Source organism: Eumetopias jubatus, unplaced genomic scaffold (genome assembly GCF_037043125.1).
Source record: "Eumetopias jubatus isolate StellerSeaLion01/CBP00866 unplaced genomic scaffold, mEumJub1_p1.0 scaffold_3, whole genome shotgun sequence".
In the NCBI taxonomy this organism is placed as follows: domain Eukaryota; kingdom Metazoa; phylum Chordata; class Mammalia; order Carnivora; family Otariidae; genus Eumetopias; species Eumetopias jubatus.
In genome coordinates this window covers 38,096,700-38,116,043 of record NW_028274809.1, presented here as the reverse complement: position 1 = coordinate 38,116,043, position 19,344 = coordinate 38,096,700, and the positions used below count along the sequence as shown (strand labels likewise).

General features: G+C 38.5%; 1 protein-coding gene across 2 annotated transcripts in view; it reads right to left on the bottom strand.

Annotated features, from left to right (window-relative positions):
* Positions 1-4,350: 4,350 nt before the first annotated feature.
* The window catches only part of RFTN2 (raftlin family member 2), a 66,678-nt gene continuing 51,684 nt past the window's right edge, over positions 4,351-19,344 (bottom strand). For both annotated transcript variants that reach the window (XM_088022076.1, XM_028125371.2), the window contains exons 9-10: positions 16,933-17,011; positions 4,351-4,623 (exon numbers count right to left, since the gene is read on the bottom strand). In XM_088022076.1, coding sequence (XP_087878202.1) covers positions 4,351-4,623; positions 16,933-17,011 — 352 coding nt within the window. The remainder of the gene's footprint in view (positions 4,624-16,932; positions 17,012-19,344) is intronic.

Genomic DNA, 19,344 nt, shown 5'->3' with positions numbered 1-19,344 from the left:
CATGGTCTCTACTGACACCTCTGTGGAAATGGCCTCATTACCACTGGACAATAGTTAAAGTCCTGACTCTGCACTAAGCCTCCTCTGACACCACCACAATGGGGAGGGAGAGAGATGCCTCATTACTGCTGGATGGGGGTGAAGTCTAAGCTTCCTATATGATCTCCACTAACACTTTGGGGTGAGGGTTGGGGGGCTCTTACTGACCAGTGGTGTTGAAATTATGGTTCCCTGCTTGTCTTTCTCTGACATAACCCTAGCCAGGGTATTGGGGCCCCTTCATATAGACTTGTAAGGGTAGAAATCTATGCTTTCCATTCAGTCTGTACTGGTATAGGTAAGGGTGAGGTCGCAGGTTTTTCTGTAGTGTTTGGCTGGAGTAGAGTGGCTATTGTCTAAATATTTGCCATCTTGCTAGGCTTTTGTCAGGGTTTTTTGATCTGCAGCATTGGCATTTCTAGATTGCTGGCTTCTTCAGGTCTCAAGTCTGAGATATGTGAAGAAAAATAAAACCAAAGAACTTGACACTGGTCATCTTATGTTTGTTTTATATAAAATGTTCAGGGCTTTTAGATATACATACTTCATGGGAGGAATCTACTCCGTTTTTCTGGAAGCAGAAGTCTCTATATTTTCTTTCACTAAGTGTTTAAGCCTTTTGCCCGTTTATAATTGGGTGCTGGGTCTTTTTGTTATTGATTTATAAGAACCATTTACATATTCTTGATCTGAATCTTTTGTCAGACAGGTACTTTGCAAACATATTCTCCCAGTCTGTTGCTTACTTTTTCATTTCTTTTTTTTTTTTTAAAGATTTTATTTATTTATTTGACAGAGAGAGAGAGAGAGCATAAGCAGGGGGATTGGCAGGCAGAGGGAGAGGGAGAAGCAGGCTCCCCACTGTGTAGGGAGCCTGACATGGGGCTGGATCCCAGGACCCTGAGGTCATGACCTGAGCTGAAGGCAGACACTTAACCGACTGAGCCACACAGGCACTCTGCTTTTTCATTTCTGAAACTATGAGTTTAATGAACAGAAGTTTTAAATTTTGATGAAGTCCAATTCTAGATATCTTTTGAAATAAACTCCTTTAATGCTAAATGAGCCAAGGTCAACTTCTGTTGCTTCCAACTAAGAATGCTGGTTGATACAAGCCTACAAAAATCACCTTGATACTTATATATACAATGATATTAATGCTCAAAAATTTTCAGAATCCATTTTTGAAATTGTCTCCACAGAAAGTTTATGACCATAGCAGAAACCAGGCTCATTATTTTAGAGTTTTAACTAATTTTCCACCTCAAACACCATCTTAGAACTTAATCATCTGTCAGAACTGGCTCTATAAACTTTAGGTAATTGCAAAAATAAATTTCACTCTCAAGGTATGATAAATCACCACAACAAGTATTATTTAAATGAATGTGCTCTAAATTCTGATAGTTTGCATTTAGCTAGCTTTCCTACATACCCACCAGTAAATTGATTTAACATGTTTAGTGACAGATGCTCTCCATTGTTAACACCTATTCCATTTGAATTCTCAGTTGATTAGCCTTTCCATGCAGGGATACATACTCTGGGGCCCTGAGGATTTGAGAGAAGAAATCTTTTTTAGCCTGATGCTGAAAGAGCCACAGTCCTTCTAGCCCAGAAGGAATGGTGGTGAGGAATCAAGGTAGTGAGGAAAGGCTAGGAAAATGAGACAGCTTCTCAGCTCTTCCAGAATGAAAGAAATGAAAACGCATCTGGTACATTTATATTCAAATATATAAACACCTGATCTATAAATAATTTGGCGATAGTTGTGATTTGGATTGACGATAGCTCTGCCTCCTGCTTTTATGGGTGTCTGAAGATTCTTGAAAGCCCATTTATCTTTTTCATTTATTTTATGCTGAAGGAAATTGTTGTGACATTGATAGAGCTGCTCATCAGCTCAGAGGTGATTTCTCTGGGGAGTAGGTGTTAAATGTTGCCCATGGAAGATAACAGGGTGACATTCAGTCCAAATGGGAAGGAACTAACAGGCGGTCATTTAGACCTAAGACAGAAGTCCTGGAGATACTGCACCAAGGAGAATGGCAGAACTTGACACCAACATCTATGATCTTAACACTTTTTCATTATAATTTAACGTTTTCATTATAATTTATAGGTATTAGTAATTCATATGCCAGGGCCTCTAGAATTACATAGTGTTATGAAAAGAACTAAATATACAGTTGACAGATAATGATTAGTTACATTTACTCCTTAGGCATACAGAGTCCAAGTTTTGTTACTTTTTTTTTTTAAAGAGTAGACTCAGAGCTACTTATATATATTTAAGATGCTCTAGAACCCCTTGGTCATTATTTATTCACTGTAATACAGATATGCCATGTAACTTAAGGGTAGTTGTTGGAGTAAATACTTATAAAATAGGTTTTGGAGGATAGAACTGCTAAATTTTTATAATAAGTTATTTTATTTTATTTTTTTAAGATTTTATTTATTTATTTGAGAGAGAATGAGAGAGAGCACATGAGAGGGGTTAGGGTCACAGGGAGAAGCAGACTCCCTGCTGAGCAGGGAGCCCAATGCGGGACTCGATCCAGGGACTTGATCCAGGGACTCCAGGATCATGACCTGAGCCGAAGGCAGTCGCTTAAACAACTGAGCCACCCAGGCGCCCATAAGTTTTTTTTTTTAACAAGAAGAAATAACACTTAGATTAAAAGCAAACTGTAAAAAAAAAGATGCTTAACACAAATTTAAAAAATTAAGTGCTTGATATATTCCTGAGTTTTCCTTTAAATTAGAAATATAAATTTCTATCTCAGTTTTTAATACTTCAAATCCCTTTGTATACTGACAAAATGACACAGGAGTCTCTTATAGATCTTGGCATTGGGATCACTGACCTTTCTGAGAACATTCCCTGTGTTTCATAACTTGTGGCATTTTGTGGGCTCCAGAAGTAATGCTTATTTCTACCCAAAACTCACCAACCCTTGAAAATGGGACTCCGGTTCATCTGAAAATCAAAACAAAAAAACATTTCTGCAAATATTGCTGATAGCTATTTCCATGGAATAATACTAATCAAAATATTCTTCAGTTCCTTTATACTTATAAAGGTAATGCTTCTGCATGGTAGAAGTGGAATAATTCCATGTTGATCTTATCAACAGTTCGTGGAGATTGTCCTGGCTTAGTCCCACTATATATTTGATAACATGTAATACATTATCTGTCATATGTACAAAACATATTATGAGCATTTGTGTTAAAAAAAACAATAGCCCAATAACAAATGACATTTTATTATTCAAATGATAATGTCAACACCAATGCTAATAAAAATTGATAATAGGCTGAATTCATCAATAGCGAAGTCAGTTGTATTTCACTTGAAGATTCCCACCTTTCAAAGTAAGCCTTTCATAGATAGATGAAAATCCTCTATTATGTAGAATTTTAGTCTTTACCTATTAAAGGCTGGGCAAGACAGAGCCATCCCTATTAGCAGAGCAAGAAAAGCAGAGATGGAACAGATGGGTCTCCATACACATGGAGCTATGAGTACCTTTCAATTCTTGCAATTTAAGGTGAAGAAAATTCTTTCATTCTACTAAGGTTTTTAAATGTTGAGATTGTGGGTTCTTTTCATATTGAATTTTGAGGGATGCTGCTTTGCTCTATTTCTAGGCTGTTAGAAGCAATAAAGTTTAAGCTCAATGAAATCAGTACGGGGTTGGTAACATGGTGACCCTCTCTTTAAAAGCAAAGACATACAAAAAGGATGTTTTTGAAGAATATTTTAACAAACAGGAGTTGGCTTTGTATATACATGTCATCATTAAAAAGACAAAATTTGAATTAATTGTTATATTCAGGAAATAGGTATTTCATTGATTTGCCCTTTACAGGTATATGAAAGAGAGGGATTTAAAGAGAGATAGAGATTGCTTTTTACCTTAACTAAGATTCTGACTTCCTGAGAACTTCCTAATTAGGCAAAACATTGGTTGATATATTTAGGCTTCTCATCAGGAACTGAAAGAAAAGTACATCCTGTACATTCATGAGAAACTGAAGTAGATTATTGGTTAATAACCTAATGAAACATCTGTTTAAACAGATGTTTTAGTTGAGAGAAGTGTAAACATGATTCTAAATTTACAAATATGTTGGTTATTCTTCCTTGTCCAGGAGGTTGAGCCCAAGTTTATACAGATTAGAGGAAAGCCAGACTCTGGAAAAATTCAAAATATTACGTAAATGCAGATAAAGTAATACAATAAAGTCAGTTGGCAATTATTTTAATTATTTACAGGGCCTTCTGTTGCTTGACTTCGTTGCTCACATACAAGTGACTTGAGTCACTCCGTCTTCCTGGTCAAACTGTCCGTCATCTAATTCCTGTAGGACACTGTCGCTGCTGCTGAACCCAGAGAAGCCGCTGTACTGTGGTGGCCTCCTCTCCTTCGTCCAGCACTCTCTCGAAGGAGAGAGGAGGCCCTCCTCAGGCGGGTTTCTGCTCTCTGCTGGTGGTGATGTGGCCGTGTCCAATCCAATGCTCCTGCTGGTGACTTTGGTCCGGTCCTCACCTCTTATATGCCGGCTTGCTTTCCTCTGAAACACAAGAGATTGGCAACCAGGAGTTAAAAAGATGGGTGCTTTCCTGTCCTTCGGATCTAGCACAGACTGTACTCGGCCCGAAATGTCCTTTCCCTGCTTCTCTTCAAAATCCTAAAAGCCTTCAAGGACCAGCTCAGAGCCACCCTTCATATTCCCCCCGCCCCCGCCCCCGTAAGAATGAGCTCCTCTCCGTTTCACAACTCTTAGTAGCTTCTTGGCACATCCTTCTCCTCACTGATAAGTTGGTTGTGTACATGTCTGGGCCCTCAGTGATATCTCTGGGGAGAGAAACCTGTTGAGATCATACTTTGGGGAACAAAGTAGAGTAGAAATACATTAAAAAGGTTCCATTTTTCTTCTTGGTGTTAGTTGGGATCCAGACAGCAGAAAACGTGCTTCACTGGCCACCTCACACCCATTTCAAGTAGAAGTAGACTGCACAGAGGAGTCACAATTCTGACTGTGTTTATACTGAGGGAATGCCTGGAGGGTCCTCCTGGGTCAGGCAGGCCACTCTCCTTGTTCTGCTACAAACCGCGGCTGCCTGACCCAGTGGGAATGCTCAGCAAACTGGAACAGCTCGTTCTGCAGACTGTTTGATAAACTGTGGGTGTTTTTGCTGTGAAATATTTACTGAGGGCTGACAATGTCCTTGGTGCAGCTCAAAGTGAAGAGGACATGGTCTTTGCCAAGGTAACAAGTCAAAATAAGGCATATAAGTCAATACAAGGAAATCTCAGGGAGTAAATTGTAGCAACTCAACAGGCAGATGTTCAGATTCCTGATGAGATTTCCCTACAAGTATCTTTAATACTGATAATGTGACATTAGAATATGATCACATACTCTTAGGTACAAAAATCTGAACAAGGATAAACAAAGATAAAGATAAAATTTAAAAAGATAAAAAAGCACAGTAATTTCCCAATTTATAGAGAGTTTATTTCTTGGAAGTTCATTTATATTGTTAGTTAGGAACTAGGATTATATTTTCCTAAATGCAAGAGCTACAATAATAAAACTTAGAAAAAAAAATGTAAAAGTCAGATGCCCAGGCTGGTCTGATAAAAGTTTGTTAACCCATAGGTTTGTTGAATTGGTAGTGTATAAAATAAAAAAGTATTTTCTACTGGTTTTCATGGCAAATATACTAAGGAAACAAAAACTTTATTAAATTAGATTTAATATGCTACCATGGAATCTAACCACCGTTTATGACGTTGCTTGTATAGGAAGAAGCAGCCCTCAGCATGTTGCATAGAAAGGCATGTGTTGGCAGTTCTTTCTTTTTGGCTGAGTTACTAGAGTCCTTGGGCAAGTTTAAGCGAACAAGTGGGTCCTGCCTCAACAAGAGCCTTTGTGGTCCCAAATCAGACATAGCTGTGGTGGTGACATTTCCATTGGCCCCTTTGTATTCACCAAATGCAAATATCAGATCTCAAATCCTTTTTTTTTTTTTAAGATTTTATTTATTCACTTGAGACACAGAGATACAGAGAGGGAGAGAGAGAGCATGAGCAGGGAGAGAGGCAGAGGGAGAAGGAGAAGCAGGCTCCCCGCTGAGCTGGGAGCTAGCCATGGGACTTGATCCCAGGACCTGGAGATCATGACCTGAGCCGAAGGCACTCAACCATCTGAGCCACCCAGGTGCCCCTCAAATCCTTTTCTTTTTGATTCTCACTCACCAGAAGTATTGAATTTAATACAAGCAGTGGAACCTGACAGCTTTATTCTTTGGGTGCTGGATTTGAGAATGGCATACTTTTTCTGGCACTGGGACCCTGGTCAGTGAGGATATGGCCTTGTGGCTGCAGGAAGGGCTGGTGGGTACTGCCAGGCTGGGCTCCTTTCTGCTGGCTCCCTTTCCCACATGCATAAAGAATGCATTTACTCTTGGATGACCTCTCAATGTTGACTGAGAGAAATAGGAAGGCAGGGATGCTTGGGAGCACTTGGCTGCCCAGACCTTTCCTTCCTCACCAGCAACAGGGCCAAATGTAAATATTGTAATAAATTCCTTATTGTATGCCAGCCAATAGAGGCCAACTCTCATATACTCAATGAGAATTTTCTTAATAAAATATGGATGTTATTCAGAATGATATGATATTCATAGTAATTTACTTTTAGATAAGTTTTAATAAGTGAGCAGCCACCAAATGTAAATTTCAAATATTAGAAGATGACAGAATACCTAGCATCGTAGGTAAGTCTAAAAAAGATTTCCGAACAAACACTTTTATTTTCTTTTTTACCATATGACTCTTAATACATCTTCAGCAATGCTATTGCCTCCCCCACTCTACTCTCCACTTTAACTAATAGTTTTTCCAACAGATCAAATTGCAATGTTCTCATAACTTAGAATGTAGGAGTCTGAAGCCTGACCAGTCCTGAGAGATCATCTACTATAAACCCTCATCCAACAGAGGTAGGACCCAGGCCCAGAAGGAAGACAGGATTTATGCAAGGTCAGGGAACAGCTGGTCTCAAACTGGATCCCAAGTATCTTATCTCATTCTTTGCACACTATATTACCCACAGCTGCAAAAATATGAGTAGATTTAAGGTCAAAGATTTGTGTGTTTCCCAAATACAATTTTCCTTCAGTTACAAAAATAATACACGTTCAGTGTAGAAAATCTGGCAAAGATAAAAAAGCAAAACCCACCCACAATCCTATCTTGTAGAGATACTGCTGTTAAAATTTGGCATGTTTTACTGTGTTTCTTTCTCTAAATATGTATTTGCATATGCACACATAGATGTGTACAACTCACTTTTCTACTTAGCACTCTATTTTGAATATTTCTCTATGTCAATAGGGAGAAATTTTCCATGATACATGGCCCAGTTATTCATATAGCTTCTCATTTTTTTCTGATATTTTCACTATAAAATTGGAGGAAATTATACCAAGATCTGGATGCAGATCTAATACCATTCTTGATAAAATCTATTAACTTTTGAGAATCATTCTCAATATTTGATAAAAATGGGTGACCCATTTCAAATACATGAGCCTCAGTGACAAGTCAGTTGAATTTTTAGGGAATCCTACCATTCTGGCTTCCATTTTTCACTGTCAGTGTCTTAAAAACAAAAAGGAAAGAATGAAGCCAGAATTACATGAGCAATCATAAGACATGGTGTTGTCATGGAAAGTGTTACGATGGACAGAGTAGAAGAAGAGCTAAAAAAATATAGTTTATAAAGCAGTAAAAACTTGGAATGCAACATTCAGGACTTGTCTTCCTTGTGTGTCTCAGGTTTGCAGGAGGATCAGGAAGCTACCGCAAGCAGAAGTGTAGTTCTAGTACCACTTGGAAGAGTTAGTTAGAGATTTTGAAATATGTGGAGACACCCCACCCCTGCTTACTCACAGAACTTGTTCCTGGGTCGTCCCAGCTTGGGGTTGTCAAAATCATTCAAGTCTGGGAAGGAAAAGGGTGTAGTGGACAACCACCTTGCTAGCCAGCTTTCCTATCCACCTTCTTCCCTGCTGCTGTGTGGGCACATGGCCCAATCAGATCCAGTCAGGGTCCTTCCCTGGGATTGCTAGATGGACTGTAGGATAAAGAAGCTCTTTCTTTTTTTAGAGAGGAGGGTGGGGGAGGGCAGAGGGAGAGGGAGAGAATCTTTTTTTTTTTTCTTAAGATTTTATTTATTTATTTGAGCACAAGCAGGGTGGAGAGGCCAAGGAAGAAGCAGACTCCCTGTTGAGCAGGGAGCCTGACATGGGACTCGATCCCAGGACCCTGAGATCATGACCTGAGCTGAAGGCAGACGCTTAACCAACTGAGCCACCCAGGTGACCCGAGAGAGAGAATCTTAAGCACTGAGATCAGTGCGGAGCTCAATTTCAGAACCCTGAAATCATGACCTGAGCCGAAATCAAGAGTTGGATGCTTGACTGAGCCACCCAGGCACTCTAAGAAGCTCTTTTAAAAAAATTTTTTTAAAAAGATTTTATTTATTTGTTTGACAGAGAGAGAGATAGTGAGAGCAGGAACACAAGCAGGGGGAAGTGGGAAAGGGAGAAGCAGGCCCTCCGTGGAGTGGGGAGCCTGATGCGGGGCTTGATCCCAGGACCCTGGGATCATGACCTGAGCTGAAGGCAGATGCTTAATGACTGAGCCACCCAGGTGCCCCCCTAAGAAGCTCTTTTTGATGAGGTGGCCACACTCACCTTATTAGAAGCCCTCTGCACATATGCACATAGAAGCTGAAACAAACAGATGAAAGAGAACATCCTGGCAACGTTGAATCTCCTGTGTCAGTACCTGAGGGTTCTTGTAGCTCTTTTTTGATGTTAAAAGCTATGCCAGTATCCTTCCCACCTAGAAGCCAATAAATTCCCTTACATACATAGGCTATCTGAGCAGGGTTTCTGTCCCTTACACTTCCAGGGAGGGACATCAATAGGTAAGAGCATGGGTGGCCCAGAAGAGAGCTGATCTCCAGCCTGAACTTTGCCCTGTGACAGCAGGGACCGCTCTTCCTCTTCTGCTCACACCAGGAAAAAGCCCATTTGCTTTGAGTGGAAAGCATTCTCTAGATGAAGAACCTCATTAAATATAAAAGCAAAATGCTTTTATCTTGATTTTTACTTAATGCTCTTTGAGATACGACATCCTCTGCTTACACTAGCACCTGATTGGATTTCACATGGACTTCAGTCAAGGATACTAACAGTTAATGAGTAAAGAATGACCTTTATGATTTTCAAATAGTTTCAAATCAACTTCAAATGACTGAAAAAGTAAGAACAAAGTTTAATAATTGTCTCACTGTAAGGTAAAGAAGTTAATGTGTACATTAAATATTTCTTAATGTTCGTATGATTTTATTACAGCTACTTTGGAAAAGATCTAATTTAGAATATTTTTCTGGCTGCTGCCTCTTCACTTCTTGGTTTGTGTTAGAGAAATGGTTCAACAGATGTGCCCGAGAAGACTTTACCTCCTGAAATCATTCATTTTGAGATATAAAGACAAGAATATTATTTGAACGTAAAACTGCTCTAAAGAAGAAAAACAATTTAAAATTGGAACCATTAACATTAAACTCCTGTCTCCCTATTCTCTCCATCTTTTTTTCAATAACAGAACTCCTCCTTGCCAATGCCTTGCAACTTTTAGCTGGCCATGTGCTATTTCACTGTGGCACTAGCACATGGTTGCCCAGGTGGCATATCCCAGCCTCCCTTGCAGACACTTGTAGTGGCATAAATAAGTTCAGGTCAATGGGATGAGAGAAGAAATATGTGGCTTAGGGGTCACTGCCTTCGAAGCATGCCTTGAACTCCTCTTTCCTGCTTCTTGCTGGCTGGACATAGCAACAACTGTGACAACAGCCCTGGGTCCAGAGGCAGAAGCCAAAGGTTGAGGGCAGCAGAGGTAACCAGTCATGAAGCAGAGCCTTGCCCTACCCTAGAGGGCCCTGCCCATCTTTAGACTATTATGAGAGAGAGACCCTTCTGTTGTATTTAAATCATTCCTTACGGGCCTTTTTGGTATAGCATTTTAGTAATTAATTAGTTACTAATTAATAACTAATAAAAAAGTTGTTGATGACTAATGCTTTTTAGCTTAATTTTCCCCAACTTTCTTTTCATTTATTTATTTATTTTTAAAAAGATTTTTATTTATTTATTTTGACACAGAGAGAGAGAGACAGCAAGAGAGGGAACACAAGCAGGGGGAGTGGGAGAGGGAGAAGCAGGCCTCCCGCCCAGCAGGGAGCCCGATGTGGGGCTTGATCCCAGGACCCTGGGGTCATGACCTGAGCCGAAGGCAGACACTTAACAACTGAGCCACCCAGGCACCCCCCCCAACTTTCTAATTATGAAAAATTTCAAGTAGACAGAAAGTTTAAAGGATAGTACAACAAACACCATATACTCATTACCTAATTCTAAACTTGTTAATATTTTGCCATATTTCATATATATATGTATATATATACATATATATGTTTTTTGGATAATCAAAAACTAATATACTACATTGTTGCATACTAGCTGAAGGTAATTTTTAGCTGGAGAAAATGGAGGGTCATTAGGAATTTCTAGATTCTTCTTCAATTTCTCCATAGAGTTATTGTAGTGTTTAATCATCTAGTATTGAAAGAAAAACGTTCCTATCAAAAACAAAAGCAACATTTCATATGACCAGGCACTGTGCTAAGACCTCTACATGTATTCTAACTGAATCCCCCTCACAACCCTGTGGTAAGTACTAACATTGTCCATATTTTATAGATGAGGATGTGGAGGCTTGGAGAGTGTGGCAGATGCTGTGTGCACGTGCGTGTGGGGGTCCGAGCACATGTGAGCACTCATGCGTGTGTGCACACACATGCACCCCATCCCCAGGAATCCTTTCATGTTCTGTTTTCTACTCCTAGAAACAACACTGAATGGAAACTCTACTCTGAGTTAGTTGAAACTAAATACCTTTTTTAAAAGGATTTTGTTTATTTATTTTGACAGAGAGAGACACAGCGAGAGAGGGAACACAAGCAGGGGGAGTGGGAGAGGGAGAAGCAGGCTCCCAGCTGAGCAGGGAGCCTGATACCGGGCTCGATCCCAGGACTCCGGGATCACGAACTGAGCTGAAGGCAGACGCTTAACGACTGAGCCACCCAGGCTCCCTGAAACTAAATACTTTTAAATGACCTTTGTTTCTTTTAAATAATTATCAAAGGGAAATGGGCTGAAGAATTTAAATGAAATAGAGACTTTTAGGTAATAAAAATTTTTGATTAGTTTTGAGTCTTCAAAAGAAACAAAAAAGATCTTGGGATTCTTTTTTGAATTCCAAATATCTTAAAGAAAAGATCTTGGAAGAAAAAATTGAGAACATTTAGTAGATGGAGACAAAATTCTGGTTGGACCCTCTTATCCTACTGAATGTCACATCCTTGAATTCATTTAGAGGCCTCCCTCCAAAGGAAAGAAAAATAAGAATAGATAAAAGGAATAAGATAGAAAGCCCACTGCTTTAATCCTGCATAGCCTTACTTCATGAGAATTTCATTATGCAAGGACAGTCCTTTTTCTTTTTTTTAAGCAAGATTTACTGTTTTTTTAAATTCAATTAATTTACATATAATGTATTATTAGTTTCAGAGGTAGAGTTCAGTGATTCATCAGTCTTATATAATAACCAGTGTTCATTACATCATGTGCCCTCCTTAATGCCCATCACCCAGTTACCCCATTCCTCCACACCCCTTCCCTCCAGCAACGCTCAGCTTGTTTCCTATGATTAAGAGTCTCTAATGGTTTGTCTTCCTCTCTGATTTCGACTTGTTTTATTTTTCCCTTCCTTCCCCTATGATCCTCTCTTTTGTTTCTTACATTCCACATATCAGTGAAATCATCTAATATTTCTTTCTCTGATTGGCTTATTTCGCTTAGCATAATACCCTCTAGCTCCATCCACATCATTGTAAATGGTAAGATTTCATTTTTTAGATGACTGAGTGGTATCCATTGTATATATACAACATATCTTCTTTATCTAATCATCTGTCAATGGACATCTGGGCTTTTTCTACAGTTTAGCTATTGTGGGCATTGCTGCTATAAACATTGGGGTGCAGGTGCCCCTTCAGTACACTACATTTGTATCTTTGGGGTAAATACCCAGTAGTGCAATTGCTGGGTTGTAGGGTAGCTCTATTTTCAACTTTTTGAGGAAACTCCATATTGTTTTTCGAGCGGCTGCACCAGTTTGCGTTCCCACCAACCCTTCCTCGGCATCCTCACCAACATTTGTTTCCTGAGTTGTTCATTTTAGCCATTCTGACTGGTGAGAGGTGGTATCTCATTGTGGTTTTGATTTGTATTTTTTTCAGTTGGCCATTTGGGTATCTTCTTTGGACAAATGTCTGTTCATGTCATCTGCCCGTTTCTTGAGTGGATTATTTGTTCTTTGGATGTTGAGTTTGATAAGTTCTTTATAGATTTTAGATACTAGCCCTTTATCTGATATGTCATTTGCAAATATCTTCTCCCATTCTGTTGGTTGCCTTTTGGTTTTATCGACTGTTTCCGTTGCTGGGGAGAAGCTTTTTATCTTGATGAAGTCCCAATAGTTCATTTTTGCCTTTGTTTCCCTTGCCTTTGGAGATGTATCTAGCAAGAAGTTGCTGGTCATAGACATTGCTGCCTGTGTTCTCCTCTAGGATTTTGATGGATTCCTATCTCACATTTAAGTCTTTCATCCATTTTGAGTCTTTGTGTGTGGTGTAAGGAAATGGTCCAGTTTCATTCTTCTGCATGTCCAATTTTCCCAACACCATTTGTTGAAGAGACTGTCTTTTTTCCATTGGATATTTTTTCCTGCTTTATGGAAGATTAGTTGACCATAGAGTTGAGGGTCCATTTCTAGCTTCTCCGTTCTGTTCCATTAATCTGTGTGTCTGTTTTTGTGCCAGTACCATACTGTCTTGATGATTACAGCTTTGTAATAGACCTTGAAGTCTAGAATTGTGATGCTACCAGATTTGGTTTTCTTTTTCAACATTCCTTTGGCTATTTGGGGTCTTTTCTGGTTCCACACAAAATTTAGGATTGTTGTTCCAGTTCTGTGGAAAATGTTGATAGTATTTTGATAGCCATTGCATTGAATGTATAGATTGCTCTAAGTAGCATAGACATTTTAACAATAATTTCTCTTCCAATCTGTTAGCATGTAATGTTTTTCCATTTCTTTGTGTCTTCCTCAGTTTCTTTCATGAGTGTTCTATAGTTTTCCTTCTTTCTTTAAAGATTTTATTTATTTATTTGTCAGAGAGAGAGAGCACAAGCAAGGGGAGCAGCAGGCAGGTGAAGCAGGCTCCTCACTGAGCAAAGAGCCCGATGTGGGACTCGATCCCAGGACCCTGGGATCATGACCTGAGTCCAAGGCAGACGCTTAATTGACTGAGTCACTCAGGCATCCCTCTATATTTTTCTTAATGCATATCCTTTGCCTCTTTGGTTAGGTTTATTCCTAGGTATCTTATGGTTTTGGGTGCAATTGTAAATGGGATCAACTTCTTAATTTCTCTTTCTTCTGTCTCATTGTTAATATATAGAAATGCAATCAATTTTGTGCATCGATTTTACATCCTGCCACTTTGCTGAATTCTTGTATGAGTTCTAGCCATTTTGGGTGGAGTCTTTTGGGTTTTCCACATCTGTGAAGAGAGAGAGTTCTTCTTTACCAATTCGGATGCCCTTTATTTCTTTTTGTTGTCTGATTGCTGTGGCTAGGACTTCTAGTACTATGTTAAACAGCAGTGGTGATAGTAGACATCCCTGTTGCGTTCCTGACCTTAGGGGAAAAGCTCTCATTTTTTTCCCCACTGAGAATGATATTCACTGTGGGCTTTTCATAGATGGCTTTTATGATATTGAGGTATGTTCCCTTTATCCCTACACTGTTCAGAGTTTTAATAAAGAAAGGATGCTGTACTTTGTCAGATGCTTTTTCTGCATCTATTGAGAAGATCATATGGTTCTTGTCCTTTCTTTTATTAATGTAGTGTATCACATTGATTGATTTGCAGATGTTGAACCACCCTTGCAGCCCAGGAATAAATCCCACTTGGTCATGATGAATAGTTCTTTTAATGTACTGTTGGATCCTATTGGCAAGTATCTTGGTGAGTATTTTTGCATCCATGTTCATCAGGGATATTGGTCTGTAATTCTTTTTGGTGAGGTCGTTGTCTGGTTTTGGGATCAAAGTCATGCTAGCCTCATAGAAAGAGTTGGGAAGTTTTCCTTCCTTTTCTATTTTTTGAAACCACTTCCGAAGAATAGGTATTAATTCTTCTTTAAATGTATGGTAGAATTCCCCTGGGAAGCCATCTGGCCCTGGGCTGCTGTTGTTTGTTGGGAATTTTTTATTACTGCTTCAGTTTCCTTGCTGGTTATAGGTCTGTTCAGGTTTTCTATGTCTTCCTGTTTCAGTTTTGGTAGTTTATATGTCTCTAGGAATGCATCCATTTCTTCCAGATTGCCTAATTTGTTGGCATATAGTTGCTCATCATATGTTCTTATAATTGTTTGTATTTCTTCGGTGCTGGTTATGGTCTCTCCTCTTTCATTCATGATTTTATTTATTTGGGTCCTTTCTCTCTCTTTTTTTTTTTTTGATAAGTCTGGCCAAGGGTTTATTGATATTATTAATTCTTTCAAAGAACCAGCTCCCAGTTTCATTGGTCTGTTCCACTGTTCTTTTAGTTTCTACCAAGGACAGACTTTAATGAAGGACAAAGACATAAAAAAAGGTAGTCTATGTGATTTATAAACCAATCTTCTAATTTTTAGATTATTATATACTAAAAGTGTATAGTTCTATGAATTTCCACAGCCATGTATAGTTTTGTGTAACCACAATAGGACACAGAACAGTTCCATTATCTTCCCTAAAACCTCCTGTGCGATCCCGTTATCACTTCCCTTCCCCAACCACTGACCTGTTCTCTACAATGTAGTTTTATCTTTTTGAGAATATTGTATAAATGGAATCTCTGTAATATTTTTATTTTTTTATTATTATTTTTAAATTGCAGTGTAAGTAATGTACAGTGCTATATTAATCTCTGGTGTACAAATAGTGTTTCAACAATTGTATACATTACTCACTGCTTATCATAGTAAGTGTATTCTTAATTCCCTTCACCTATTTTATCTGTCTCCCCACCCACCTCCCCTCTGGTAACCACCAGTTTGTTCTCTATATTTAAGAGTCTGGTTTTTTTTTTTTTTTGTCTTTTTCTTTGTTCATCTGTTTTGTTTCTTAAATTCCACGTATGAATGAAATCGTATGGTATTTGTCTTTTCTCTGACTGATTTCACTTAGCATTATACTCTCTAGCTCCATCCATGTTGTTGCTAACAACAAGACTTCATTCTTTTTTTATGGCTGAGTAATATTCCATTAATGGTGTGTGTGTGTGTGTGTGTGTGTGTGTGTGTGTGTGTGTGTGTGTGTGTGTGTGTACCACACCTTCTTTATCCATTCATGTATTGATGGACACTTGGACTGTTTCCATATCTTGGCTATTGTAAATAATGCTGCAATAGACATAGGGGTGCATATCTCTTTTCAAATTAGTGTTTTCATATTCTTTAGGTAAATGCCCAGAAGTGCAATTACTGGATCATACGGTAATTCTATTTTTAATTTTTTGAGAAGACTCCATACAGTTTTTCACAGTGGCTGCACCAATTAACATTCCCACCAACAGTGCACAAGGATTTCCTTTTTACCCCATCCTTGCCAATACTTGTATTTCTTATCCTTTTTATATTAACCACTGTGACTGGTGTGGGGTGATCTCTCACTGTGGCTTTGATTTGCATTTTTCTGATGATTAGTGATGTTGAGCATCTTTTCATGTGTGTGTTGGCCATCTGTATGACTGTTGCAATATTAGGCACACTCACAAAAAACTTTTCCTCTATCCTCTTGTTTCAGTACCTGAGGTCTGCAAATTAAACTAACAAAAGACAGATTAACAGGAGAAGAATTTTATTTTGGATGTCCATGGGGGCTTCACAGAGAAAAAGTGAAAACCTAAAGAGGTTGTGAGACCTGGGAGCTTATACATGATTTTAGCAAAGTGACTACACAAAGGAACAGGGCTTTGGGCTTCTATGGGCAGTGAATTGTGGAAAGGTATGTATGTGGCAAACCTAATGGAAGATAAGGTTTATTTTAGTAAGGTTTGTTTATGTATACTCAAGTCAGTGCCATCTCTAGCAATAAGTCATCTCTGGTGATTAGTAGGAGTCTTCTCCTCCTAGTACAGGAGAGGGGAACAACTTTACAAATGGAAATTTGTTACCTTTTTTTTTAAGATTTTATTTTTTAAGTAATCTCTACGCCCAACATGTGGCTTGAACTCACAACCCTGAGATCAAGAGTCAGAGTAGGTTCAAGATCAGGAGTCTACTGACTGAGCCAGTTACCTTTAAAAAGGGAAATTTATGCCCTGTTTTTTATCAGAAAGGGAGAGGATAGAAAGTTACTCCTATGTCTGTGTTTCTTAATTGCCTTCAGCTCAAAATAATCCTTTGCCCAGGTGGCACATTTTGGGTAACATATTTTGATCCCCTTCAGAACTGTCTCCTGTCATCTGGTTACTGACATACTTCCTTTGTTGTTATATGTTGGCTTAGAGACTATTTCCATATCAAGTCCACATTTCCTCATCTGTATTCACCATTTAGAATTACAGTGAGAGTTTAAGGATTAAATGCTTCAGTAGAACATTTAGTAAAGCATCAATTTTACTCACTTCTGGGGTTTGAGCAGCTGAATTCCACATAACTGGTCTCTGAAGGAACACAACTTGCTTTGTAGCCAAATTCCCTTCACTGCAAATTAAAACAATAGTGTTAGTATTGGCAAATTAGTAATTCTCAATTTTACACTTGGCTAGAATATTCCACATGTATCCTTTGTAATATAATCTTCTGATCCAAAAATAATTATGAAATATGATTCTATATAAGTTGTAGCTGGAAAAACAAGAAAAAAATGCCTAAAAACTGAATATAGTCATTACCAAAGAAAAATTTGTTTAAAACATGTAATCTCAATGTGCTAATGTAAGTATTTTTATCTTTTTTTGCCCCTCCTAGTCTTTATCAAAATGAGAATTTTCACAGTTCTGTAACCACTACATATTTGCATTTCTGTGTTCTATCCTTTTCACTAAACTCCCTTTCCTTGTTTGTACACTTGTGATCATATTCTTAATAGCTGCAGTCTCTCAAAGAATTAAGATACTAAAATGTATTAAGCCTTTCCTGTATTATTGGAAAATTAGGTTGTTTCCAGTTTTCCACTAAATTTTAAATAATGTTGTAAAATATGGATAGTCTTCCTTATTCTTATGACTTATTTCCTTGAGATAAAGTCTCAGGAGTAGGATTATTAGGTCAAAAGGGTATGATTTAAGCTTCTTGGTATGCATTGTCAAATTTGCCTCATAAGAAGAAGAGACCAATTTAGGCTGTCACATGTGAGAGATTTTATATACATTTTCAGATGAGGGACTTGAGCCACAGCTAGTTTTATTTTCAGATGCTTCTTTGTAGTCAGCTACTCAGTATTCTCCTTATTTAACTATCATCATGGCAAATTACCCCTTGCCAAAGACTACTTGGGGTTTGTATTTCTCTGAAATGCTTTTCACAGTCTCCATGGCTTTATGGGGAGGAGTGTCTGTAGCTAATGTTGCTCAGTTACGACTTTTATTATGCAAAAAACCCAAACAAAACCTCACTATTAGCTGCATTTTATGCTGAGCTCTTTTTCTGGAAAACAAATGCAACATTGAAACTCTGGCCCTAGCGGTATATGTTAACCCCACGCCATTTGAAAATCCCAAACTTACTAATACTGTTGAATTTTGAGAAATAGCAAAATTTCCCCCAAAGTGGTAATAAGAGACTGCTTCTTTTTTATTTTTATTTTTAAAAGAATGCTTCTAGTCTAATCTCATTTTAGTTCAACCTTGTCTTTGATTAGAAGAAAAGACTTGGTATGAAGTATAATTGACCCTTGAACAACATGAGGGTTAGGGGGCATCAACCCCCTCCCCACCGCAGTCAAAAATCCACATATGGGGGCACCTAAGTTGTTTTGTAGGTACACCATGTGACTCTTGATCTTGGGGTTGTGAGTTTGAGCCCCAGGTTGGGGGTAGAGATTACTTAAAAATAAAATCTTAAAAAAAAAAAATCCACATATACTTTGGACTCTCCAAAAACTTAACTACTAATAGCCTGTTGTTGACTGGAAGCCTTGCCAAATATATAAACAGTTAACTAACATATTTTGTATATGTATCATATACTGTATTCTTACAATAAAGTAAGCTAGAGAAAAGAAAATGTTATGAAAAAAATCATAAGGAAGAGAAAATACATTTACAGTTTTATACTATATTTACCAAAATAAATTTGCTTATAAGTGGACACATACAGTTCAAACTCATGCTGTTCAAGGGGTAACTGTATATTGTTACTTTTGGGAACAATCATCAGGAGACATGGGTTGTGATGTAGGCATACAGGGAAGAGACTAGCAGTATACAGAATAGGCTCGTCTGTGTTTGGGAAGTATGGAATATGCTGGAAAAGGCAGTGGCTTTGGAGCCAAAGAGTTCCTGAGTTTAAATCCCAACTCTACCATAATAGCTGATGATACCACTTTATCAAAGTTTTTAATTCTCTGGCTTTCATTTCCTGTCAGGGACTTTGCAAAGGATAATTACGTTGATGTGTATGAAGACCTCCACTGTGCCTGCTCCTAGAAGGTGTACGACAAATGTGATTTCCTTCTACTTTTTCTTTTTCTTTTTTTTTTTTTTAAAGATTTTATTTATTTGACAGAGAGAGACACAGCGAGAGAGGGAACACAAGCAGGGGGAGTGGGAGAGGGAGAAGCAGGCTTCCTGCTGAGCAGGGAGCCCGATGTGGGGCTGGATCCCAGGACCCTGGGATCATGACCTGAGCCGAAGGCAGACGCTTAACGACTGAGCCACCCAGGCGCCTCCTTTCTACTTTTTCTATTTGTTTAATGAAATGTAGGGTGGAGTTAAGTGTCTTAGAATCTAGAATATCTTCTAGAGAGAAAAGTCAATGGAGAAGGTACCTGAGAATACAGAGGAGGTTTCTTGGTAATGTTCAAAGTGTGTGAT